This window comes from Zea mays, chromosome 6 (genome assembly GCF_902167145.1).
Source record: "Zea mays cultivar B73 chromosome 6, Zm-B73-REFERENCE-NAM-5.0, whole genome shotgun sequence".
NCBI classification, from domain to species: Eukaryota; Viridiplantae; Streptophyta; class Magnoliopsida; order Poales; family Poaceae; genus Zea; species Zea mays.
In genome coordinates this window covers 169743944-169771162 of record NC_050101.1, presented here as the reverse complement: position 1 = coordinate 169771162, position 27219 = coordinate 169743944, and the positions used below count along the sequence as shown (strand labels likewise).

Genomic DNA, 27219 nt, shown 5'->3' with positions numbered 1-27219 from the left:
CACCGTGGGGGCAAAATGACCGGCGCAGCATCATGCTGGGCATGTGATCCCGACTGCATCAAGGATCCAAACGTGGCTGGGCACCCTCAAGGTACAGGGGAGAATCAGAATGCATGGAAAGCGGCCGCCACCAGACACTAGCATAGTTCTAGTAAAAACACAGCCTAACACAACAACGGAGGCATAAGGAACAAAACAGAAAGAAAGAAAAACGACTGAAGAACACGTCGACACGTATGTCCGGAACTACCAAAAGAATCCCTAGGATCTCTACTACCACTAGTACAGAGCACCAAACCACATGGCACATGGCAGCCACCACCACCACTAGCACGGGGAAGGACAAGAGGGTCAGTTGAATAACAGTAAACCCCGTGCTGCTACTACGCTGACGACGGCTGATCGATCAAAACCCAGCGCAGGCACGCACGCACGCCAGACAGCGGGATCCACTGCGCGTGTCGTGCCCGCCCCCCTCCCTCCCACTTACACCTCCTAGCGGAGGAGAGGTGCGGCGGCGGCGGCGAGGCCGAAGACGAGGGCGGCCACCACGTGCAGCCTGGAGACGCGCCGCGCCGCAGCGTCGTTGTAGTCAGTGCTGCCTGCTCCTGACGGGCCGTAGGCGCCCGTGCCGCCGAACGGCGGGCTCAGGGCCCCGGGGGTCGTGATCCCGGCGCCGGTGCCGGTGCCAGCGCCAGCTCCGGTGCTGGTCCCCGTCCCGGCGCCCATGCCCGTGCCTGCTCCGGTTCCAGCGCCGGCACCCATGCCCGCGCCCGTGCCAGCGCCGGCGCCCGTGCCACCGCCGACGCCAGCGCCTGCTCCGCCGGTGCCCATACCAGCGCCGCCGCCGGTGCCTACGCTGCTGCAGGAAGAAATCAACGGCAAGACACGTTAATCCGACGGAAGAACCGCGCGCTTTGGCTGCAAAAAAAAAAGATCTGGGGAGACACAGCGCTTTCGATATCCTGCACCGAAAAATCCGGGGATATCCACACACACAAAAAAAGCTCTTTTGGTCGATGAATCGCGGCTGGCCGGCAGCCATTGGTCCGACAGGTTCAGTGTACTTCGGGGCCGAGGGCCGACGCGGCCGCCGGCCCCGGAATGCGGCGAGGCACGCCGCTTTGGCTCGGAAAAGACGTTGCTTTAAGCTCGCGGACCAGAAGATCTACTTCAGACGCCCTTTATTCTCACATGGCCAACGCGGGACGCCAGCAACGATATAGTACCGATGCAGCAGCTAGCGTTAGCTAAAGATCATTTTTTAAAAAAAAAAAACTTCAGATTGGCATTGCAGTTTGCTGCATGGTGCACGAGGAGCATTGCTGCTTTGGGTACCGGAGCAAGACTTCATTCAAGGGCTGGAAGGCCCTGTTTTGAAGTAAACTACTACTCCCATCGATGTGACTGTGCACGCACGGCCAAGCGTACGATTTAAGTATGCCAAATGACCTGACAGTGGTCGAGGACAGCGACCACCCCAGACATACTGCTGCGTCGTGCTTAAGATACTCGACTTCCCAAGATTCCCCCAACTACACCTCCTGCTCTAATCAGCAGTGGCAAATACTGTACGTAAAACACTGAAGTCCCAAATCTGAAGAAGGAAGTACAGCGCACTAGCTAGCTAGGAGTACACATCAACGGAGGATGGATGCGATGCGATGCGATGCGAGGTGGGTATATACCTGGGGCCGGAGGCGAACTTGCAGGTCCCGGAGCTGGGGTCGGTGCCGGTGAGGGTGGCGACGCCGTTGAAGTCGCAGGTGGCGCCCATGCCGCTGCGGCTCTGGTAGTAGCTGTTGCAGATGTAGGAGCAGACGGCCACCTTGTTGCCGTTGCCGTAGCACGGCGCGCCCTTGGTGGTGGAGGCGCAGTCGGCCCCCTTGCTGCAGGCGTAGTCGATGGCCGACTGCATCATCTGGTCGGACATGCCCGGCTTGCACACGCAGAACGCCGCATCTGAGCGAGAGAGGGCCGGTCAGTTCAAATCTGGTGGCTCATGCATCAAAAGGAGGGATAGGAACCTCGTCTCACACAATACCACGAGCAGAGCAGCATGCAGATCCGGAGCTCACCTGAGGCTGTGAACACGGACAGCAGGAGGAGGAGAAGCAGGGGAACCGCCATGGCTGCAGGAGCTCTTGAGCTCTCTGGACTGGACCGTGAACGGTGGGAGAGAGAGTGTGTGTGTGCGCGCGATGGGCAGAGCTCGGTGTGGGGACTGAACTGGGGAGTGGTCTGCAGTGTCGTCAAGCCCTCCGCGCCGTCCTCCCTCCTTTTATGGACGAAACAGCGACCGCACGCTGAAGCGGCGCTTGATTTTCCCCGATTTTCTTTGCCGCGACTGCGAACGAACACCGTCGCGTGGCCGTGCAGTGACTGACCGGAGTGGGCGCACCGTTGGCCCTTTGGGAGAAGAGCCCGCCCGTGTCCGGACGCCAACGGCTCGATTTCGCTCTCTGGCGTCGCTGTGGCCTGTGGGGGTAAAGGCCAGGCCGGTGACTCGGTGAGTCATCTCCGTCTGTTCTCTTTCGCTGTGCCTGTGCCTGTGCTGTGCGTGGTGGTGTCAGGCAAAGCGAGAAGGGCGTGCACGGCGCACGCTGGGCGCCGCTCTGGGGCTGCGCTGTCCGGCTTTGGCATGGCATGCGGCATGGGAGCCGATGCGGGCCCTGTGTTTCGGGGCTGGCATCGAGATAGTGGCGACGGGCTGGGGGCAAAACCGACATTGCCGCCCACGCAGGAGCCGCAACGTTCGGATGCAGATTGTTCTCCGAGGTTTTCTTTATTGGGGGCATAACCTGCCTCTTTTGCAGTAAAGTTGGTTTAAAGGGTGAAACTTTTTTCCTATATACAAAAATATTTTTTGTCGTCCTACATTGTCACGGCAAAGTTGTACTTTATTAGGTGGTTATAGTTGTATTTAGTACATGTACCGTGGAGAGACACAAAAACGGTTCTCCGAGCACGAGAAACAATTAAGAGATTCTATTATATAATAGAGTGTCTATAAATGTAGGCTATTAATAAATACATAAGTAAATGTGTTTATACATCATTGGATCGATAGAATTTGTACAATGGAAAATGAGGTGCCTATTACTACTTAGGTTACAAATCACTTTATGGAAAGATCACTCAACGAATTTTTTTGCAAATACCTCTATATTAAACATCACTGTACATGCTCTTATCTATGCTTTGGTGCTGCTAGGGTTTACACTGTAACTTGATTGTTTGTTGAATGTTTATGCATTGTCATCCACTGCGTGCTGCTCCATGCGTTTCTTTTTATTCATACTTATTGCGGTTTGGGAAAAAAGATTTAAGAAGTATATTACGATCATCAGTTACATGTAATATATCAGCAATGGGTCTTAAAATTAGTTCATATTAAAAACTTCTCGGGATTCTCATATTCAAACCACTGTTTTTAGCAAACATTTCTAAGGAATACTTTATGCTCTGTTTGGATGTTGATTTCGGAGAGGATGAAATTTAATTAGGTTGAATATCAAATGAGATATAGTATTGAAATGATATCTAATTCCAATTCAATTGTTTGGATGTCACTAAATTGAAGTTTGGAATTGTGTAGTCTAATTCCTCGCAGGCTTTGTATTGGTAGAGGAGGCTTCTAGTTAAAGTCCAGTTCCAGAGAATTAGGCTTTCGATTCCAAATCTCAATTCCACCTGCAACCAAACAATATAATTTAGGAAAGCTGATTCCAATTTCCAATTCTATGCTCCCGTATCTACGTCCAAACGAGATATTAGCGAAATTGGACCGCGTCAATAATTCAATCAGAGGAAAAAAGAGCACATTTGGATCTACACTAGAATACAAAAGGTTGACTTGTGGCTTTTGAATGTGTAAAATCTACAAAAGATAGACCTATTCCTATGAACTAGAGATTTAAATAGTAAAAACTTGTATAAGCTGAAGAGGACTTAGATTTTAAAAGTCAGATCATATAAGCTGAAACGAAACTTAGGGCATGTTTGCTTTTTTTTTAAAAAAAAAAAAATCTAACTTCTGGAATCAGCTGTGCTTATCGTGCTTATCTTACTATCATATTCTACATTTTTCTTTCTCGGGTGAGGCATCAGGCCATGAGCTGAACTCCTGAAGTAAAGCTAATGCAGCCTCGATCTGAACTTCGAAGCGCCTACACATACGACAGCAAATACTAGCAGGCAGCGGCCCAGTTTGCGATGTGCTGGCCACTGTAACCGATCAGTACCACCTCGCTTGCTCAAAGCCATAGAAGCAAACTTAAAAGCTCAGCTCTACAGCGTCGGAGCACGACCTTACTTGAACAGGATCTGTTCTATAAGATGGTACCGTTGCATCGCTGTCTCCAATATAAGGTTCTGTATATGGTTCAGCCTTAGGCTGGCTCCAACAAGACCCTCTAAAGGGTCCTGTACCATAAATTTAGAGGACTCCCTCCAGCAACGTCCTCTAAACGGTTCTCTAAATTTAGAGAACGCTGCTGGATCCTCTATATGTAGAGTTTCTCTAAACGGTTCTCTATCTATTTGAATACTCTATATGTAGAGTTTCTCTAAACGGTTCTTTATCTATTTGAATACTTTAAAAGACTGTAAAGGACGGATATAGAGGATGTATATAGAGGACGTTGCTGGAGACAGTCTTAGTGCCCGAGATCCGGTCGTCCATGGACTGGATCACTGGACTTGGCGGTTCGTGGTCTCAGACACGGTGGGGCTGGACGAAATAACAATGTTAATTAAATTACACACAAAATAACAATGTTAATTAAATTTGACAATTCGAAAATTGATAAATACACTTTTTTGCGTATCATTTGTATAGCGTGAAATGGGAACAAACCAAAGAAAACAGAAAAACAAATGGAAAAAAGGGGGGCTGGACGAAATAACAATGTTAATTAAATTACACACAAAATAACAATTACACACAAAATAACAATGTTAATTAAATTTGACAATTCGAAAATTGATAAATACACTTTTTTGACGGTTCTTTATCTATTTGAATACTTTAAAAGACTGTAAAGGACGGATATAGAGGATGTATATAGAGGACGTTGCTGGAGACAGTCTTAGTGCCCGAGATCCGGTCGTCCATGGACTGGATCACTGGACTTGGCGGTTCGTGGTCTCAGACACGGTGGGGCTGGACGAAATAACAATGTTAATTAAATTACACACAAAATAACAATGTTAATTAAATTTGACAATTCGAAAATTGATAAATACACTTTTTTGCGTATCATTTGTATAGCGTGAAATGGGAACAAACCAAAGAAAACAGAAAAACAAATGGAAAAAAGGGGGGCTGGACGAAATAACAATGTTAATTAAATTACACACAAAATAACAATTACACACAAAATAACAATGTTAATTAAATTTGACAATTCGAAAATTGATAAATACACTTTTTTGCGTATCATTTGTATAGCGTGAAATGGGAACAAACCAAAGAAAACAGAAAAACAAATGGAAAAAAGGAATCTGTTAACACTGTAGCTTTAGGAGACCGAATTTAGGGGACACTGCTGGAGACTGAGAATATATAGAGGACAGAATCTTTTAGAGTGTGCTGTAAAGGACAGAGAATATTCCTTTAGGGGATGGAATTTAGAGGACGCTGCTGGAGACAGCCTAAGGAGGCAAGCACTTTAAGCCTGGTTGATGTGTCAATGACCTGTGGGCCAGAGCGTGATTAACAGTCAGGATTTGGTTTAATGCTGATTCCTTTGTCCTGTAGAGGATCGTTCCTGTCAGGCCTGCCTGACTCAGGCTCTTTTTTTTCCCCTTCTGCTGTGCTGCATTTGAAGGTGCCCAAGTATTATTACTGCCAACTGCTATGGTTTTGCCGCAGATTTTCCGTTTGCTTTTTACCGCACTGCCATTAAGGAAATTAGTTCAAAAAAGTTTCTGCCACCACAACCGTTTCTTGCTCAACATTGATGTCAATTTTGGAAGGGACAGATATCTTGCTCGTTTCTGTCATCAGCGGACCAACTTTTTATTTCTGCCATGCTTCATCTGAAGGAAATTTGAGCAAAATGTTCCTGTCGCAACAACTGTTTTCTTGCTCAACATTACTCTCAGTCAAGAATGGGGCAGATCTTTTGCTCGATTTTCTCATTAGTAGAGCAAGAGTGCAAGTCTTCTACTCCAGTTTCCTTGCTTCAAGAACTGAGATTCTGAACCTTGTACCACAGCCGTATTCTGCCTGCGTCTCTCTGCAGTCAGCAGTGCAAATCTCATCTCAATATTTGCCAACTGCCATGCAGTAAGGCACATTGTTTACTTGCTCTTTACCATAATCTAATATTGGTACCTGCACGTGCGTTTGTATCTCATCGCTCAGGCTCCCTGTTAACCAAACACATTGTACCTGCACGCGGAGGACATTATTAGGTTGAAAACAGCTAATCAATCAACTATTGTATCGTTGTATAACTTATTATTGTCATACTACTCGCGACTTTGTTTTTATTATATATATAAATTAAGAAGTTATGAGTTACTATAAGACAACTTAAAAGATAATCATATTACATGTCATTTATAAAACTGTCCTAAAATTATGTGGTACGAAACAATACCAATGTACTTATCCTAAGTCTTGAAACTGTTTTATATATATATGCAAAAGCGAAAACCATATGTAATGTAAAATAAAAAAAAACCTCCAATGTTATGACGGGTTTGGCTTTGATTTACCTAGCACTTTTTTTTTAAAAAAAAAAACATCTCGGTCCAACCGTCCACACCTCGGGACCATTTCCTTCGTTCGGTCGTTTCCCTACTATCCTCCTCGCGTTCATCTCGCCCGTACGCCGACGCTGCCGCCTGGCTCGCACCGCCCGCCGGCAGTGCCTCAGTCCAGATCAAGCCCCTCTTCCCAGATCGGGTCCTAGTTGGGCTACCGCAGCCCTACGCCAGGTGCCGAGTCCCTCGCCGATTTCTTCGGCGGCGAAGAGTGCCCACCAGGTATTCCCCCTTCTCTTCCCTGTCTGCAGTGCGAAACGGAGTTCCCAGACTCTAACTCTAACCTCAAGCTATTTGGCTATTTTATGCCTACTAGATCCGCCCCTGATGGACAACGTCGAGTCTGCCCCTGACTCGCCGGCGCAGGCGCCGCCGTCATCCGCCTCTTCTCTCCCCAAGGTCCCTTTCTCCTTTCTCCTCCTCTTGTATCTCTTAAGGAAGGAGGGCGTGTTATACTGTTACCAACTTATATCATTGTGACTGATCTGCCCTATTGCAATGTTGGTATATGTTAGGAGCAATCGCAGGTGGAATTGGAGCTGAGGCTGCTTCAGGCTCTTGAGTTCTACCCTCCATCAAAACTCAAAGGTTTCGCCATAGTGTTAAGTTATTTGTTTGTTGGCCCTTGGGGTTTGGCATAAATTGTCGTCACTTAATGTAAACACCTATGCTAATAACACTAATTCACTAACGGGAAAATATGTAAACAATGAATGAGCTACCTGATTACCGTTAGCATTTTTTCATATAACAAAGGTTGGCATTTAATGCCAAAAAGTTTGTGTGCTTGCACTTTGGGAGTAACAATGTATTCGTCCTCGTTGTTGAATGAATGAATGGTATATTTGCAAAATATTTTGATGTGAAAAGGCGATGTAATTTGTGTTGTTAAGGTTCAGCTAAAGCTTGTTTAGTGGTGTATAAGGTGGGATTATAGTATTGTGGAATTGAAGGTGGGTTTGTGCCCCTACAGCGACAAGTTACAGGGCTCCAGTGCCACCTTGCTGCGCTGTCATTTTGAGAAACCAGAAACCATGAAATTTCCTATTTGGTTCTTCTTTCAAAGAACATGACTGAAACCATCCTGGCTTTCAATGCTTCAGCTATTCATATGAATTTGTCGTCCATCACTTCCGTGATGGAGTATGCCTGTATAAATAATTTGCATGGCATTTTCAAAGAGCATCTAAGTCTATCTGTTGAGAAAAATAGCATGTGCCGCATTGGCAGTGATAGTCTGATTACCTGTTTTACTAAGTTGTTTCGCACATGTTGTAATTCTGGTGTACTTGTTTTAGGCGTTCACCGGCATTTTGTTCTCTATGGCCTCATGGAATATTTGCGAAAAAGGTAGCAGCATATGAAAATTTCAACTCCGAACACTGCAGTGGAAATATATGGAATCTGGTCTGACCATATGTTATATGTTATACAGCCTTGACCGACAGTTCTCTTCTGACGAAGTTCTACAACTCTTGGACCGCTTCTTTAACCTAGAAATGCTGGTATCTGGAAATCCAATATCGGAATTACTTTGTTATATTTCCCTTCTGTTTTTGTCTTATATTTGTCTGGACAATCGGAGTATATTATATCTATCTCTGCATTAATTTACCACGATTTCAAATTCTCATGGAAATCCTACAGTTGGGTCACAACTGACAAGTTTTACTTATGATGATGATTGATAAATGAAGAAACCAGAGGATGATGAGAAGGATAACTTCCGTCAGGGCGAAGAATTTTCGTTGCCAGAGAGTTTTCTCAACAAGGAAGAATAATATCTAGTAACCTCGTAAGGAATCATGGTAGCTAAGTTTTTTTTTTTGGTTCACGGTGTTGTATTCTGACATTATGTGCAAACGTGATCGTGAGCTGCTCGCGTCTTGCAGGTACTTTGGGTGTCCTCTGGAAGAGAAATCAGAAGGCTGGTTCTTAGTGATTCCCTATTTCTTGTAGCATTGTCATCTGGAACATCGGCTGCGGGGAGACACTGAACACTGAAGTAAAGAAACACATTTCCTAAGCTGTGGTTGTCTTTACTGACTGTACAGCTAGCTTTTGTAGACTAGTGTAATCGAAAATAGGTTGAACTGTGTGGTTGCCTGGAGCGTGAACAAAAAGCAAGGAGGGGCAATTACAAAAGCTGCTGCTGTTTTACCTATCAAACTTCTCTGATCATGACTATAGGTGCAGTCCTATAAAGCATCCATGATTCCATGAGGATTATAGCCAATAGGCTATCAAAGTTACTGCTGCCCTAGATTAACACATGCCCTATATTGCCCTAGTGGTCGCTGAAAATCACCCCTTAATACTTCACTTATTGTGTCACGAGCATTTGTAATGCAAACTTTAATAGCTAGTTGACTAGGGTCACACAGAAGAGGTCACGATCTAAAAGGCTGCAACAGCCACTCTAGCATCTGTCTGTCGATTGCTCCGACTGCGAGTCGGTGGATCGATCGCTTGGGAAGCGTGTGGGGATGGGAGGAGCCGCCGGCCCGGCTGATGCTGTTTATGGGCCATTTGGCCACGGCTGATTGGGCCATATGGGGTTTGCGTGAACTCACAAGTCGCAAACCAATCATGAGCATGAGTACGACCAATGGGACTGGAAGCTGGAAATCAGTGCGGTTCCAAGTGCAGGCCTGCAGGGAATTAATCCAAGTTGAAGCTAGAGATAAGTCTTCCACTTAGTCATTGTTCCATTGGGTATGGATCGAAAAGAATTGAGTGAATTAAGGGCCTCTTTGGTTCACTACCTCAGTTGCCACACTTTGCCTAACTTTTCTGCCTAAGGTTAGTTATTCAATTCGAACGACTAACCTTAGGCAAAGTGTGGCACATTTAGCCACAAACCAAACATGCCCTAAATCTTCTTCAATTCAATTTTGACTATGGAGGAATTTAATCCCCTCCAATCCCTTTCGATGCATATGCAACCAAACAAGCACGGGAAACATGATATATAAATGGGAGGGTAAATTAGGCAAACTATTTTTTTCTCTAATCTACTGTCTCTATTTTTCTCCTAGTCAAAATATATGTAGAGATCTAAGTTATCTTATGTGCAACTATGATTTTGACTAAGTGTTATCATCTATACCGCAGAGAGTTATGCAACGTAGGTTTCAAACCTATCCACTGGTCTATAGCTAAGCTATAAAGGTAAAGCAGTTAACCAAGGTACCACAATGTAAATGTAGAAGCTTAAAGTGTGATAGAAACTTAAAGTGTGTGAGAGATATAAACCCCACTCGATACAAATATAATGGCTAAACCTGAAATTTTAACTTAAACAACAAAATTGATCTGAGAAATATAACTTCAAGTGTTAGAACAAGAAGGGTTAGTTCGGAATGAAGTCCAAGTTGAATACTTGCTATTGTTGCTAACAAATATCAGTGCATAATTTGAACTTAGCAACAATATAGATTGTAAGTGAAGAGTTATGCAAGAAAGAGCTTAGAGAGGAAAGGGTCAAACAAAAAGCACACGAGACAAGTGATTTATTTACCAGAGTTCGGTTTCATAAAGAACTGTGTCTCTTTCAACCCTTTTATCACTCAAGCGATCACTAAGGTCGAACTTGAGTCTTTTTGTCTTTGCCCAATGGTGAGACCAGAGTCTTGCAAATTTCTCCACACACTTGGAGGCTCTTGCACACTTTACAACTTAAAGGGAGCTTAACTCCAAACTCAAACATCACAACACACTCCTCTTTTGAGCTCAACACAAGTGCTATCTCTACAAACTCTCAAAGGATGGCTATCTCTAAGCACACTACTTGATTTAAGACACTTGGCCCACCTGTATTACTTGGAGGTGTTGCTCTAACTTGTATGTTTGTTTCTCAGCTCATTAATGATGTATCAACAAGTTGGAGTTGTATTTATAGGCTCTCAAAGCCTATATAGTTGTTTGAAGTCCGTACCAAAAGTACAGACAAACTCTGGTCACACCAAGCACGTCTCATGGTGCACCGAATACCCTACTGTTCATCTGACCAATCAATAGTTGTTCTAAAAAATTGTCAGCTGTTAGAGTGTATTTGACACTTCCCGTGGCACACCAGATATGCCACGTCAGTGCCAAGTCAGCCGACCATTGGATCTTCCACTTTCGACCATTGGGTTTACTTTACATCCTGTGTGCCCACGATGGCACACCGACTACATCCGATGCACCCATCTTACGGAGTCCATTTTACAAGCTCTCCGCATGCTCGTCCGGTAGGGGTGGGCGTTCGGGTTACCCGAAAATTTCGGGTCGAGTAATTTGGGTATTTAGAATTTCGGGTTTTGAGAATCGATACCCGAAATTACAATGAGTTTTACAATACCCGAAAATTCGGGTACCCAGAATTTCGGGTTCGGGTATTCCCGAACTACCCAAACTGTTGTGTCAGCTTCATAAAAACACATGCACCCTATTAAATTATTATAAAAATACAGTTTGAATAATGATATACATGGACATAAAAAACACAAGCAATCTACAATCACAAGTCATACACACTCACACATAATTATAGATGTACAAATTAATAATTAAGAATAACATGAGTACATGACATATGAAAGTTCGGGTAATTTGGGTATTTCGGATGCCCGAACTACCCAAAAATAAATTCGGGTTTTGCAAGTTGCTACCCGAAATTCCCGAACAAAATTTGGGTTTTGGGTATTTCGGGTTCGGGTTACGGTTTTTTGCCTAGCCCTACCGTCTGATAAGATGTTCGATGGAACACCGAACAACTACGGTGCGCCTAGCTGTCAAAGTCTCAAAAACGTGCTATCTGCGTGCCCTGTCAGGTGACACGTCCGGTGGCACACCAGATCGATTCCTATGCATCTGGCGCAACCTAAATCAACATGGAGTTTTCTAACTTTGGCTCAAATTGCTTGGCTTCATTTGGCTAGTGTCTTGGACACTTCTATTACTTAGGCAAATGTATCTTGACTCTATCCAAACACTCTAAGTCATAGGCCTTTACTTATTTGATGTTCTAAATCCATTTGCTATTTTCACTCAAAGTTTTCTTCAATTGACCCCTGGAACTCCAAATTCTAAATCTGATCTTTCCAACTGTTCCAACAAGTTATTGTATGTTGTTGGGGGTCATTTAGAACTTATCCAAATGTTGAAATCGCCCAGAGTCTGTTTCCTACTCGATATGCCCTTTTTATCTAAGTCTGAGTTATATCTCTATATTTGGTCTTCTAAATTCAATTTCTTAACTCTATAAACAAACACTTAGCAAACTAGTTTGTCCAACAAGTTGTGATGAAACACCAAAACTAATATAGAAATGGCCCAAAGCCTATTATTTCCCTTTCTCTATGTTAGATAGCCATTCGAACTAATCATTGTCGATTGTTTGAGTAAGAGCATCTAGTGGTTTTACCGGTGCTACACCAGATACGTCCGGTGCATTATAGACCTTCTTGGGTTGTTGTGTAACCTCTTTTAGTACCCTATTAGGTGGAGCATGTGGTGGTTCACCATACACACATCCGGTGCCTTATGGATTTTCTCAAATACGTTGTAGACCACTCTAAGTGGCATATCTGGTGCCCCATTCAGTGCGACATACAACGCTATATCTAGTGTACTATGTTTCTATAGCCCTTTCTTAAGTACAGTGCAACTCCAATTCGGTGTTTCAACTCGTGCGTCACTGGACACGTCCAGTGTAGCTGAGCAATAAGTTTTTCTCTGTTTCTTTACATTTTTTCAAGTCTTTTCTTTATTTTGTCTTTTACTCTTGCATGATCTTTGTAGGTCTTAATGAGTCTTCTAATGTCTTTCTTGGGGTGTTGATCTTCTTGATCATCACTCTGCCTTCATCACTCCAGGTTGCATCCTATAAACTATAACCAAAATATTAGCAAATATTGTTAGTTCAAATGGTTATCTTGATTTGCAAACACCAGAACTCAATTGTTAAATGAGAATTGGAATACTTTCCTTACAACCAAAACTATTCTTGAAGTGCAAGTCCATCAAGGTTGAACTTTTAGTTAGTTGGTAGCCCTATTGTACTTCATTAGGAAGGCCATAACTCCTTCATCCAATGTGAGTTTGAGCTCTATGAGCACTTGATGGAAAGATTATTTGATAAGATTTCAAATAGATCTTGTTTTACCATGAGATCATGTCATAAAGTCATCCAAAAAATCATGACAAATTGTCATTGTTTCTATTGAGAACCGTTCCATCGTTGTGGGACTTTTATTCACCCTTAGGACCCTGAGCCAAGTCGAAGGATGCCCTCAAGAAGATAAAGAACACACCAAGTAAGCACTTGGATGTCATCCTCCTTGGACACTGCCTTTAGAGGCCAGCAAGGGTGTTAAGAGTCAAGTTATAGGACCAATCTGTATCAAATCTAAGTCCATCTTGGAATCCAGGATAACCTGTAGTAAAATAGATGCCTAGGACACAAACATAATCCACTTTCGATAATCCACCTATAGATGGAAAGATACTTTCATAAGCTAACTAATGGCTTTGGTTTGACATCAAAATTTTCTTGGATCCAATAGAAACCATCGAAACAATTCAACATCCAGAATTAACACGGTGTTGTGTCAATATATTTTGAGCTATTGTGCCATGTAACATGTAGGCCACTAGGGGCATAAATAGGGGTCCATGGATGCCCATTATATTATATTATATACGACCTTTGTCACCACCCATATTACGCTTTGGATTTTTCTTTCAACCAATATGTTATTGAACAATCACTGTTATTGGTTGCAAAACTTCAACTTGGAGCACTTAATCTTACATCTGCAGTTGTCACTTCATTGAGTTGCATACTTACATCTACAATCGTTATTTCTATTGAGTTGCATACTTTCAAGTTCTTGTTTATGTTCTTTGTTTCACAAGGAGAGATTAGTCTTCTTATCCAGATCAACTAGATTAGTGACACCATTGATAACTAAATGTGTCATGGTGCTAAGATTTTAGGGTTTAGATCTTTTAATCTAAAATCGAATTGGTGTGTCCTGTTCCACCAAAATGAGAGTTGTCATGACCAAAGAAAGGTTGAGAACCCCATCACCATTATTAGAGGTTGTGCCAACTTATAATATTGGACACACCCTTGTTATACCAATTGCCACATGTGTAATTCTATTCAACTAGCTAATAGCTAGTCATTAGAGACACTCGATTGGCATATCTAATAATAGTCAACTGATAGCTATATAGTATTTCTAGAGTTAAATGCATTGATGGCTCCTGAACTTGTCAAGGGATGCTACTTAGGTCCACAAACTCTAAAAAATGCATTTCTAGGTCTTTAAATTTGTTAAGTGATGTACCACATATCCTCAATTTTATAAAAATGGTGCATCACAAGTCCATTTTTGCACCATACCAACGTTTGCGGTGTGCCACTTAACAAGTTCAAGAACCTAAAATGTATTTTCAAATTTTGGTGACTTAAGTGGCATACCTTGGAAAATTCAGAGATTGCTCATGCATTTAACTCGTATTCTTATAGCGTCTGCAACCTTTTACCAGCCCACAATTAAAGCATTAATGCTTGATCCAACTTACTCTAGCAGTAAGTTTACAATCCGCTTCACTTTTCTCCCCTCTCCACAACACAAATCTAATATGACACTCTACATCCTACTTACAGCATCATATTATACTTGCTCTAATAAATCTAGGAACAAAAATTGTGTAATTAGACCTTAGATGCAAGCGTGCAAGCTAGTTTTCTAAGCCTTTATATCATTGATCCAACTGTAGATCATATTTAACACTTAAACCTCTCTACCACTAGCTCGTGCAGCTTTATAAAAAAACCCTTGACGAACTATAGTTGCATCTATGGTTGGATCATAATCTAAAGGCCTAAGGCTATCTCCAGTAGATTCTCTACCCCATCCCATATTTCAAACTTGACTCTGCAAACAGTGTCATCTACAGTTCCATGTTCCCTATTTTACACTACTTGCTAAAGACAGTCTTAGAGACCAGCTTGCACATTTACACCTAAGGTATGATGGTACATGAATCGTCCCATGACTAGGGATGAAAATAGATACTTATTCGAATATCATTTTTCCCTTTGATTGCAAATAAATATGATATATAATATGCTATGTAAATTTATATTCTTGTTTTTAGCATTGACCTTGTAAATATTTATGAAAGATAAACCTCAAATCTATCATATATCTTCTCAAATGATAGATATAAAATTCGGATATGAATACTGATATTTTTCAATTTTTTTGTTGTTGGAGCAAATAACGTATAAAACAATTTATATAAAATTTTATTGATATTTATAATATGTACTTAATAATATAAGAAAAGATCAACATTAAATTAATACATATTTATTTTAAAATATTTTTTTCATAATACCCACTTTCATCCATAATCCGGACATTAACAGTTCAGGTGTAGGAGTGAGCTTTTTCATCGTTTGATATAATAACACATTATTGCCATTTTTTCAGGCTACTGTTCAATACAAGCTCTCAGAAATGTCTGTTTAACTCGAATTCTGGGTTGCGTACTCGTTAATTGACTTTCACTTGTTTAAAATAGTTCCGTTTTCTCAATTTAGCGTTACACTTTTGTCCCAGCTCCAGAGCTCCTCATGCGCCTCACGCCACAGCTTTTAAAGCCCACCGCCCTCCTAATTTCGCTCTCACGTCGGTCCCTCGTCCACCTCTGCCCTCCCTCCCAAATCCCACTCATCCTCCGTCTCCCTCGCGCGTCCTCGTCGACTTGACTCCTTCTCTCCAAGAACCAGACCAGAGAAACGGACGGGCCACCTGATCGATCAGGAGCGCGCGGCCGCAGCCATGGAGCTGTCATGGTGCCGGGGCCTTCGCCTCCTGCTCGTGGCGTCCCTGCTCGTCCTCTCCGCCGCAGCGCTGCCGCCCTCGCGACGCGTGGGGAACCAGCCTCCGGCCGAGCCGTTCGCCGCCGACGCGCTCTTCGGCCGCATGTGCGACCCTCGCGGCGCGCACCCGGCGCCGCCCACCTGGTGCCACACAGTGCACCCCAGGCAACACGTTGGGGCCGCGGGGCACCGCCGCCACCACCGGCCCGTGCCGATGCCGCCTCCGGGCCGCGACGGCGGCGGGGAGGAGGAGATCGACGTGCGCTTCGGCGTCTCCAAGCGGCTCGTGCCGACGGGGCCGAACCCGCTGCACAACTGAGGCGCACGCGTGCCGCACGCCACGGCGCGGCGGCGGTCAGTTCACCGTTTCTTGGACGCCGAGGTCCTGATGGGCCAGCGCATGCAAGCACCGCTCCTCGGCCTCTCTTGTTCCTGCTTTCCGGCCGGGCACGCGCCACGGCGCCGGAAAGGACTTACAATGGAGGACCGATCGACGCCTGGGCGTGCATGACAATAACAGAGATACTGGTAGAGAGTAGATACGTGTGCCATGTATAGGCTCGTGCTTCGTCTTCGTTCCCGTTCCGGTCCATAACTTGGCCTTGTCCCTTCGCTCTGTTTCTTGCTGGGGTCCTCCTGTAGGGTAGTTGTAGCCTTCTTGGCTTCCATTGTTCACTAGAAACTGAAGGTTCTTTTTTTTTCTCTCTCGCGGTGACGTCCGCAGAATTTGTCGTTTCGCCCGTGTCTTTCTCGGCTTCTCGCCCGGCCCCGGCCGCCGGCTCCGGCGGAAAACGGGAGCCCAGACGCGCCATCTTTTCGGTTCCGTTTGGATTCTTTTCAGAGTTCGGCGGCTGCAGATGGCGTCATGCGCGCGTTACTCTCCTCGCTGTGGTCGGCGTCGCGTCGGCGTTGTTGCGGAGCAGCAGCACCGCGCCGCAAGTAAATGCGCTCTGCTTCCTCCTGTGAGAGGCTGTGACTGCAAAAGGAGGATGCAGAAATTAATGGCGCGCTCCACGGCCTCGCCTGCCTTCCGCATTGATGCCATGGCAATTGGCATCGACGACGCGCCTTCTTCGTCACAGCGGGCGGCCGCGCCGGTAGAGCAGGAGTTGCACGGTCATGGTGCGGTAACTAATTCCGCGACTGACGACGGCGTTGTTGTAACGAACTTTAACCGACGGTGCCTGACGAATGCGTCAGTACTAGGAGTAAACTCTGATGAGTCCAGAGTTCCAACTGACAGCGACAAGCTGACACCTGACCGCACTGCACCGTCGTCTTCGTCATCGCCGATGTGAGATCACCCCCGTTCCCCGCCGCCCTCCGCGCAACGGCCAAGGTGAATCGGGTCGGGTGAACGTGCGCCAGCGGGGGTCGGGCCTCAACGAAATCCACGAGGCTCGGCTGGTTTCGAGACGTCCGCCCGTGCAATATGGAACTTCTGTCAGTGTCAGACAATAGTAAGCGACGCAGCAGGCGTTTCGGCCTGTGAAGTGTTGAACTGCGATGCCTGTGGTCATAATGAGCTTGCTGTTCGACGCCCTGCCGCGTGAAGCAAACCTTGGCGTGCGCCTGCTCGTGGAGGCAGCCCTACAGCAATAACTGAAACAGAGCATGCCCGGATCGGACCGAGAAGTAATGAGGTGTTTGGTTTGATGAATCACTCTATCCAAAATGAAGTGGTGCATCATGAATCTATTCCTCAAATTTGGTGGGATGACTCCATTCCACATATTAGTACTAAACAACTAGCTATGAGGAATAAGGTGGTGATGGATTAACTCACTTCATTCCACAAACCAAACAAAAAAGTGAGGAGAGAGAAGATGATGAACTACATCATTCCTCAAACCAAACACTCCATAACTCCTTGCCGATGGCCCTCACCCTCAGTCTTGTGCACACTGCACTGCAGCCTGAATTATGAGGAACACAGAATTCACCATCCCGTGGTAAACGAACACGTTATAGGCTAGTTTGATAGCCACAAAACCGGAGGGGACACACGTTATAGGCTAGTTTGATAGCCACAAAACCGGAGGGGACTGGAGGTGCTAAAATCTCTTTCTTATCCAATTTTTTAATAAGACAGAGATTTTAGCCCCTACAATCATCAATCATCTCCAGTTTTGTGGCTTCCAGACTAGCCTCAAACACGACAGAATATACCTACTCCGGTATGCTCCAAGCTGGTAAATTCCATATGCTGTAAAAATCTGGCTTTCTATTGAAGGCAGCAAGACATATGGGCTCTCCTAGATTTTAGCCTAATGTACCATTTCCCCCACTATTTTTTTTTTGAAGTGAATGTACTGTAGGGAGGGCCTACAGTAATTTCCTCCACTAATAACCACATTAAAATTTGACAGTGTACCCACGCTTCAAGCACGCACTGCAGCAACTGTCCCTTCATATAAAAACCCATGCACATCCAATCCACCGGCGTCACCTCTTCCTCCCAGAGACGGTTTTCTTGACAGCGCCAACGGAGACCAGGAACTCGTCCAGAGACGAGAGCGTCTTCATGTCATCCGGAGGGAAGTAGCTGGCCGCCTTCCCCATGAAGGAGGCGAGGAGCAGCGAGAGGCCGGGAGCCGCGGCGGCGCGTTCGGGGAGGAACTCGTCGAGGAAGGCAAAGGCAGCCAGAAAGTCTGACCGGCTCGCGTTTATTGGGGCTGCGAAGTGGCAAGGGATTATCCGTCGGAATCGCCAGTCGGCAGCGATCCTGTCAACCCAGTCCCTCACCTGTCGATCAAAGCAGATGATCTTGATTAGTTTGGACAGGATGTTGTTATGCAGTACTCCCTCCGTTCCAAATTCGTTTTAGTTAATTAATGTGTTTATACAATACTTGATATATGTGTTTTATACATGTGTCTAGGTCCATCTTCATTCGTTTGAATTACCTTTAGTTAAAAGACGCTAGGATTTCGCCTCTTCTCCGCACTTCACGGGCCTCCGGCCACGGACCTGAATTCTTTATCAATTCTCGCTCTGATTCCGTCCCCTCCAAACGCCATCTCTCTCTCGTCGCACACCTGCTGGCTGGCTCTCCCATCCATCTCCCTCCGTGCGCTCCGCCGCCTCGTCTTCTCCCCCTCCCCTCGGCAACCGCCTCGCTACAACCCTTCCTCAACGACGTCCGCTCTGAGGACGCCGGTGTCGTTGCCTCCTCTGGCTCGCTCGCCACACTCCACAAGGTCGTGTCCCTCCCGAGCCCCACACTCCCGGGCGTCGTGCTCGACTACGAGGTCGTCCATGCCGTCGGCAGCTACCGCTTTGAGGCCAGGGGCGGCCACCCTCCTCTTTACTACCTCCCCAGCAGCGCTCCCACGACTCCATCTCGTCTCCCTCCTCCAGCCTCCTTCGTTCGGCCTTCGATCGCGGGCCCCACCTCCTCCGAGCGCCCATGGCGCGCCCTTCACCGCCAGGTCATGCCGCCACCTCCTGGCCACGCATCCCGCTGCAGGCACCCGGATCTGTGCCACCACCGGCCCATCCGAGGCAGCGACGAGGTACCTCGGTCGCCTGCGTCGAAGACCTCCCACCACCGCTGCGACTTGAGGTCCCCACGCCTCTGAGGTGCCTCATCTTCGCCGTGACTTGAAACCTCCACCCCGTCGAGGTACTCGTACTAACGCCGTCGAGGTACCCCACGCGTTTCGCAGCCCCCCGCTCCGTTTACTCTCCTCTATCGTGCGCTCAATCCTCAGGAATGGCAGGCATTGTTGTGCCTTCAACACTGTCGCGATGTCGTCGACGCGGCCCATCTGAGGCAGGGACGTCGTACCCCCGTCGTCGAGGTCGAAGACCTCACGCCACCACCTCGACTTGAAGCCTTCACCCTATCGAGGTACCCATCCCCTAGCCTGCCGCCGAGTTACTTTGAGTTTTGGGGACAGGTTTATTGTCCAGCTCTTCTGTGCGCGATCTTTTACTGGTTGTTTGCACTTTAAGTTTTGTGGATAGTCGAAAACCCTTAGACCTACTTCCAGTTTCTTATTACCCACATCGCCATGAGTTAAGCACGTTCCTCCGGCCATAAATGATAAATCTCGCATTCCTGTACGGCTCTACCAACTAATTTCGACAGGATTGATCAGTTTGTATGTCAATCAAATGTGTCTTTGTTATTTTTTCCAAATAAAAAAGGTGACTGTAAGTGCTATCCAACCACATTAGTATAGAAAATCATCAAGACCAAAAACCCTACTTAAAACAGGTTTATCTTCTACAAAATGGTAAAACATATTTTCTACAAAATGGCATATATTGTGCTTCTTTTCTGCTTGTCCCCATTTGTTTGTGAAAGTAATGTCTGCGTAATATTGCTCAACCAAACCCTTCTTTTTAAGATGAGAAACCTACTACTTATGATTATTTATACATCTTCATTAGGGCTTTTCTACTGGGCTTCCTGAGAGATTGCAATTGTCCCTTGTGCGAACTATACCAGGGCTGGAGAACTGCCTAATGCTAAGACCTGCATATGCAGTTGAATATGATTACTTACCCGCATATCAATGCTCAAGATCACTTATGACAAAGAAGATTGAGGGTTTATTCTTCTCTGGCCAGATAAATGGAACAACGGGATACGAAGAAGCTGCAGCTCAGGTTTATTCATTGTCGTTCTGCTTGTTCTTCATTAGCTAATTGCAGTTTGTATGGTTGGTTGGACTAGATTTGCTGGATCTTAAACTTGCTGATTGCTGTATATAGGGTATAATTTCTGGAATCAATGCAGCTAGGCATTCTGATGGGAAATCATTAATTATTCTTGAGAGGGAAAGCAGTTATATAGGAACTCTTATTGATGATCTTGTTACAAAAGATCTTAGAGAGCCCTATCGCATGGTAACACAAAATTACATGCTGAGTTCTTTGAATTTTTATGCTGTCTAGTGTCTAATCAAATATGACTAAACTCCCCCCTTTTTTCCTTTGTTTTTGCTGGGACATTTATGGACATCTAGCCGTTCAGAACACCGGCTATTGCTTCGATCAGATAATGCTGATAGTCGTTTGACCCCTTTGGGACGAGAGATTGGTTTAATAGATGATAGACGTTGGGAGCTTTATCAGTCAAAGCAAGCCCGCATTAAGCAAGAGAAAGAACGGTTGAGATCTACAAAAGTTCCAGGTGAGCATCATATGTTTTCTTAGCTAATGAATAAGGACATACCTTTGACATATATTTAGGTGTCCTTGAATGCATGCTTTTAGATTTTGATGCAAAATTTACATAAAAGTATTTAGACTTTATCATTGGAACTACATAAGTAGATGTGTAATGACATTTAAGAGTTATGGTAACATATAATTAGAAAGATAAATGATCTTATAGATTTATTGAAGAAAATTGATACCTTAATTGACAAGAAAGGGAGGAGCCAATATAATTTTTTTATACATCAGTGGCCAATGTCTTAAAACACATGTACTAGAGAATCATGTGTTTTGACTGTAATTAGTATATAAAACGCTGTTAGCATGGTTCACATGCTCTAGCTCCAACGTTCTGTTATCAGGAGGTGAATTTGCTGCTGAAGTTACTGCAGTATCCAACCAACCTGTAAAGGATTCATCTACACTTGAAGCCATATTAAAGAAGCCACATGTACAATATAAACTCCTTGACGAGCATGGATGCGGAAATGAAAATTTATCTCGAATTGAGAAGGAATGTATAGAGATTGATATCAAGTATGAAGGTTTCATCGCACGACAACAAAGTCAATTACATCAGGTAATTGCTTATGGGGTTATGCGATAGTGTTATGGAGTAGATTTACGATGGAAGCTGAACTGCTAGAACAATGGTACATGAATCGTTCAAGATGTCCAACAGTAGCACATTATGCATGATTTCATTTGTTTTGTTTTGTTTACTTGATAAGGCAGCTAACTTTTGTGTTGTTTGTTTTCTCTCTTTGTTAAGATCGTAACATGATTCCAAAGGACGTAGATGCCGCCATGGAGCGTGGAGACGGCGCTCAACGCACTGCTCTCCCTCCTCCCTGACCTCTCCCTCGACCTCCTCTCCCTGGTCAATCTCCTGCTCCAGGTATCCATCCTTCGTCGTCCCAATTCAGGCCTTCTACGTCCTTTGGTTCGGATAGGGATTAGCACTCTACAATTTAGTTACTGAACATAGTCTGCAAAAGTATGAAACAAACTAGAAAAAGCTACACATTTGGCAATTCCTGAATCCAGTGCCACCTGACATAAAGCATATTTGGTTCATGTTAATAAAGAACTTACTAACAACTGTAGACATTACCTCAACTGTTATTGGTTTTCTTCCATACAGTTGTGGCAACACCAGCAACTAATTACTGAAGTTACTGATGGTTCCATGGCCCTAAATAGGTGTCATTAAATTTTAGTTTGCATACTTCAGTTCTTTAAAATTGGGAACCCACTAGCCATACAGTTCTTGTAAACCAGCTTGACTCCCCTGCAAGCTTCAGTCTTTTCATTGCTTGCTGCTTGCTGCTTTTGCTATTTATAGTGTCAACAAGGTTGTTTGTTGCTGCCTCATTGCTTGGTGATGCTTCTTGCTGCTTTTGCTATTTATATTGTGAATAGGGCTGCTTGTTGTTGCTGCTTCTGCAGTTCTACTAACGCAGTGGTGCTGGACTGCTGGTCGTGTACGTGCATGAGGCAGAGAAGCAACCTTCTGCTTCCTGCTGCTGCTTGCTTCTACATCTATGTGTGCTACTGCTGCTTGCTGCTTCTATTTGCTACTACTTGCTGCTGATGAGGACTGCATTGTTGGACTGCTAAGGTTAATGTGGAACTTCATTATTGTAGCTATGATTAACATTTTGTGTACTATATATGGGTGTTTCTGTTGTGTTGCATCTAAGGCTGATGAGGGTGGTTCTATTGATGCCGCATCTAAGCCTAATGAGGATACTATTGATGCCACACTAAGCCTAGGTAGTTCAGTCTATTCAAAGTGCTCACAATGCTTCTAGATAGCGTGGTGCAGGTTAGCTCTTAATTGTTTCTATTAGCATTTTATTGCAGATTTGGCTGAGATGATGCTTAGCCTCATTTGTATTTGTTAAACCCCTGCTATTTATTGAATCAGTTCGGAAGATCCTAAAGATAGATGGCGTAGATAGGAACTTGATTATACCTAAGTATGATGAGGTATACACGCTTTTGCTTTATACCTCTCTAGACTAAACTGTTTTGTTGGAGATTCAATCATACTCTAATTAATTTGAATATAGCATGTATAGTTGCTTATTTATGTTTTTCCCAACCTGGATAGGGCGCCCGAAAGGGCGCCGCCTGGTCTAGTATAGACATAAAAAAGAAGAGCTAAAACGACTACTATTTTAGAACGAAGGGAGTACTAGCTTGTAGTGTTGACATTGCCGCATTGGCTTATCTAGGGCAATGCAGGAGAACCAGTGATCCAGTATATATCAGATACAGACACGCCATAATTGGTTAATATTGTAAACTTTAAAGGCTAGTTTAGGAGTCACAAAACCGGAGAGGTCACTCCCAAACTAGGCCTAAGTGTGGATTGGATGTAAATCTCAGGAAAGACAGAAAGACTACAGGTGGGGTCACTCCACAACCATCTGAAACATTCAGTTCTGTAAATCAGAAGGACACGTGGTAAAGAAATGTTATATCTAATAACAATCTGAATAAGGAAGATATATTCATTATTATTGTTGTTGCTGCTGAAAAGATTAGCAGCCACTATAGAATTGAAAGATGGATGCTACTAAGCTAAACAGCCACTATAAACATTGATGAGCTCTTTGGTGTGTGGCTGCGAAATTTCAAAAAGGATACAAAGCTTATCCTGTTTGGTTGTGGAGCTGTTTTATGGTCTATATGGAGGGCTCGAAATGACTGGTGCTTTGATAATAAGACTTTTTATGATCCTTCTAATGTGATTTTCATGTGCTGCTCTTGGTTGGATTCTTGGGCTATTCGTCAGACAAAGAAGGAAAAAAGGAAGGTGGAGCAAGGAAGCAGACTCATCAGAAAGATGGCAAGTGAAGTGATGCGTCGTGCCTTCGGCTAGTGTCCGATAGATCGACGGATCGCTGGAAGATAATCTCCTTGTCCCTTTGAGCTGTTGGTGTGATCTTTCTGCGTTTGTCTGGAACTCTTGTCTTGCCTCCTCAGGAGTGCGTTTCTTGTAATAAGCGGATCTGTGACTGTTGCGTATGTATGTTTGCGTTTTAGGCCGTTTCTTTGTCTATATAACACGCTCGGTATTGTTTAGGACGCCTAGCGTATCTCCTTTTGTTGTGCCATTGGTTGATGTGCTCTGTTAACACAGTCTAGTGGTCGTCCTTGTAAGATGACTTTTGTTCCTATTTCCTAATGAAATAGGGGGTTATACCCCGTTGTCAAAAAAAAAAGCTAAACAGTTTGTGTTGGTGGCGTGTAATAACAAAATGGAGATTTGACACCAAATGATAAGACATATGCCCACTTGAAGGTAGTGAAATCATAATGCATCTATGGCCCTTTTTTCTCTTCAAAATGGTTATGATCCCTTATACTACCTCTCTAAACAACAAGTGCCTATGAGATTGTGACAGGAGAACCCTCCAGGAAGGCATGAATAGAAAGATGCGTAAAAGAAGGACAGACTGATGCTAGATTTTCCATCTGTCACAAGAACATACCTTCTCTGGAACTTTGCTGAAAACGAGCGTCTTGACAATAGGTGAGACGATCAATTTTTGCGACATTTGAGCAAAACTTGCATTTGGCTCAAGTAGATTTGACGGACCAAGAAATAGTATTTGAAGTACCATTCTCTCCCACCCTGTTGAAAATAACAAATGAATAAGTCAGTATTGATGTCGACATGTGGTACATGACCTTGTACTATTGAAGATACCAACATACTGTAAATTTTCCAGAAAAGTGACCTTTGACCTGAAAAATAAATACCTAAACATACACATTTCCCATTGTCTACCAACTTAGAATAATGCATAGAAAACATAGCATAATTGCTAATCAGGGCATGTTCAGCATAATCTGAACATCTGGGCCATGGTTACGCAGGAACGAAAATTGCGAAGGAAGGACAAACATTTTGTAGTAAAGTTCTTATTCAGTTCCATAAATAAACAAGCAATCGCAAATTCTACCTGTCTGCACATGATAGTTCAACGACAACTATAAGGGACGACTCTGCAAATAGAGAATGAAACTATTCTTGTGGTACTGCACTACTATGGTTCAAATGTGAGAATTACATTTATCAAATTTCATCAGTTTTGTCATCTGTATTGCAATGTACTGACAAAATGATCGATAACGATTTCATAAAAAATGGTTTCACTGTAGCTAGTAGTTACCTTTCTGACGGTTTAGCTTATTGTCAACAACTGGTTCATCGGGAACCTCCTTCCCTTTGCTCAATAGCTTCACTGCCAGTCCATTCTTCGCAGATGCCAACAGAGATTCTTTGCTGATACACTCCGGTGGCTGTTGAGGAACAAATATGACAGCATCGGTCACCAGTAGTGTCCGTGAAGGCTTATGGTAGAACGCCACCTCCACATATGGCCCAATCCCTGAAAGCAAAGTGACATTCAGACTTCCGGAGAGGAATGCATGCAGCAATGCACGAAACAATGCTGAATATTTGCAGGGACAATACCAACTTCCGGAGAGCTGAGCACCTTCTGCTCGATTTCGGCGACCCAGGGCGTGGCGTCATCCTCATCTTTGAGCGGCTTGGCCCGGAAGATCCCGAAGAACTCGAGCGGCAGGTTGATTGGCCAGCTCCACTGCCTGGGCGCCACCCATATCTGAGCCTTGGGGAACTTCCTGGAGAAGGGCCCGACGAAGATTTTGTGCTCGTATGCGAAGGTCGGCAGCACGATGTGCTCCACCGGCGCGTCCAGCTCCTTGAGCATCTGCAACCAACAACATAATGAGTAGAACTCGATGGGAGAAGAAACAAGAGGATGGTATGGGCCTATGGGGTCGGGCAGGGTGCGTGCCTGGATGCACTCCTTCGTGGGCGCGATGGGCGCGTGCACCCAGAGCCCACCGGACTTGAGCTTGATGACCGTCATGCGGATGTTGGTGGAGACGCTGCTGAAGCCCAGCGCCTGCTCCTGCTCGAACAGCCATATGCTGCCCTTCACCGCCTGATCCAACGGCCGGCGCGCACCAACGCGAGAAACACTGAGGAAATTTCCAGTCCGGTAGTTGCTGCCGGGGAGCAAAAGGCGAGGCGGCCTACGGGCGGGCGAGAGGTTACCTCGGTGCGGATGGTGCGGCGGTTGAGGAACGGGCCGAGCGGGAAGGGGAACCCGGTGAAGTTGAAGTAGAACCGCTCCGACCCGCTGGTCCCCTCCACCCCGGCTGAGGCCGAGACGGAGAGCCGCGGCCTGCGGGAGCGGTGGGGCGGGGCGCTGACGTGGTGGGACGCGTGCGCAGAGACCGCCCCGCGCTGCGCCAACCGGAGCGGCCGCGGGGTGGAACTGGAGGCGACGGCTGCTGCTGCCATTGTTGTTCCGGTCCCGAAACTTGCGGCTGGGGAAATTTCGGTCCCCCGGCGGTTAGTAGCGCGCCGGATTCGCAGCTGGGGTGGAACTGATGGCTGGATGGGGCGACACGCGGAGGCGACGGGTGGCTGGGAAAGCGGGAAGCGCTGGTGGCAGTCGTGGACCGTGGAGTGAGAGAGGAGCACGCAACGGAACAGATGGTTCGGGAATTTTGGGAGCGCCGTTCAAGTGCCGTCTCTGTAGAAGGTCAGAATCTCCTCTTTATTACCCTAATTCGCCTAAAGCCTTAGATAATTAAACCCTCGCGTAGCGAATGTGAGCTTTATGGCCGGTTTAAAATCAGTAGAGCTAATAGTTAATAAACTAACAAATCGTCTAATGAAATAATTGTTAGCTATAAGTTAACTAACAATTAATTGAGATATTAGTTATAGAGGTTTGAAACCTCTAAAGCTAAGGGGTGTTTGAATGCACTAAGAATAATAGATAGATGGCTAAAAATTGTTAGTGGAATTAGCTAGCTAATAAATAACTAGCTAATTGTTAACTAATTTGCTAAAAAAAGCTAATAGCTGGACTATCAGATAGATTGTTTGGATGTCTTAGCTAATTTTAACAGTCAACTATTAGTTCTAGTGCATTCAAACAACTTCTAAGTGTGTTTGGGACTTCTCAACTTCCTAAATCTCTACACCAATCACTACAGAGTAGATTTATTAAATTTATTGCTAAAATATCGGTATTAAGCCCGAAACTCCCAACGAATGGCCATTGAACTAAAAAAGAATGGGTTACATTTTTTATATGCTCTCCTCTAATAGATAGGACGGATAAAGTTTTTTGATTACTTACTTTGCTCATCTTTTTTTATCATTTTTAATGCAAATATATCCAATCTAATAATTTCTTTTAGATTAAGTCTTAGGTCTCGTTTGACCTTTAAAATATCTCCTTTGTTGAAATGTTCCTAAAATTCCTAAAATAAAAGGAGAAAAAATTCTACTGTCCTAAACTAAGGACGGGAAGGAAGAGAGCAAGTAT

General features: G+C 44.8%; 4 protein-coding genes and 1 long non-coding RNA gene across 16 annotated transcripts; 3 read left to right on the top strand and 2 right to left on the bottom strand.

Moving 5' to 3' along the window:
• Positions 1–201: 201 nt before the first annotated feature.
• On the bottom strand, positions 202–2361 carry LOC100279409 (GPI-anchored protein). The gene is made up of 3 exons (NM_001152421.2): positions 2079–2361; positions 1689–1962; positions 202–862 (listed from the first exon to the last, which is right to left on the bottom strand). Exons 1-3 carry the CDS (start codon positions 2128–2130, stop codon positions 496–498), a joined length of 693 nt encoding a protein of 230 aa, NP_001145893.1. The 5' UTR covers positions 2131–2361; the 3' UTR covers positions 202–495.
• Positions 2362–5385: 3024 nt separating this feature from the next.
• Positions 5386–26298, bottom strand: LOC100191662 (uncharacterized). 7 transcript variants are annotated; one of them, XM_008649073.4, is made up of 7 exons: positions 25932–26297; positions 25669–25818; positions 25323–25581; positions 25018–25236; positions 24334–24476; positions 6341–6397; positions 5386–6242 (listed from the first exon to the last, which is right to left on the bottom strand). In XM_008649073.4, exons 1-7 carry the CDS (start codon positions 26178–26180, stop codon positions 6189–6191), a joined length of 1131 nt encoding a protein of 376 aa, XP_008647295.1. In that variant the 5' UTR covers positions 26181–26297; the 3' UTR covers positions 5386–6188. The 7 variants fall into 7 exon arrangements, 6 of the variants coding, with proteins under 6 accessions (XP_008647295.1, XP_008647294.1, XP_008647297.1 ...); XR_002262592.3 differs by lacking the exons at positions 5386–6242; positions 6341–6397 and adding exons at positions 18316–18406; positions 18568–20144; XM_008649072.4 differs by having other exon boundaries at positions 5386–6397.
• LOC100273660 (uncharacterized) lies at positions 6722–9022 on the top strand. Of its 6 annotated transcripts, none has more exons than XM_008649334.3 (7): positions 6722–6996; positions 7091–7173; positions 7290–7362; positions 8073–8124; positions 8210–8279; positions 8472–8569; positions 8667–9022. In XM_008649334.3, the coding sequence occupies exons 2-6, from the start codon at positions 7102–7104 to the stop codon at positions 8553–8555; spliced, it is 351 nt and encodes a 116-aa protein (XP_008647556.1). In that variant the 5' UTR covers positions 6722–6996; positions 7091–7101; the 3' UTR covers positions 8556–8569; positions 8667–9022. The 6 variants fall into 6 exon arrangements, 5 of the variants coding, with proteins under 5 accessions (XP_008647556.1, XP_035815338.1, XP_035815339.1 ...); XM_035959445.1 differs by having other exon boundaries at positions 6729–6996; positions 8472–8582; XM_035959446.1 differs by having other exon boundaries at positions 6733–6996; positions 7302–7362.
• LOC100278406 (uncharacterized) lies at positions 15466–16745 on the top strand. Its single transcript, NM_001354563.1, has one exon. The coding sequence runs from the start codon at positions 15621–15623 to the stop codon at positions 15978–15980; it is 360 nt and encodes a 119-aa protein (NP_001341492.1). The 5' UTR covers positions 15466–15620; the 3' UTR covers positions 15981–16745.
• On the top strand, positions 20517–21617 carry LOC109940232 (uncharacterized). Its single transcript, XR_002262915.3, has 3 exons — positions 20517–20804; positions 21193–21410; positions 21603–21617. It is a non-coding gene; the product is annotated as an uncharacterized lncRNA (long non-coding RNA).
• Positions 26299–27219: the final 921 nt, after the last annotated feature.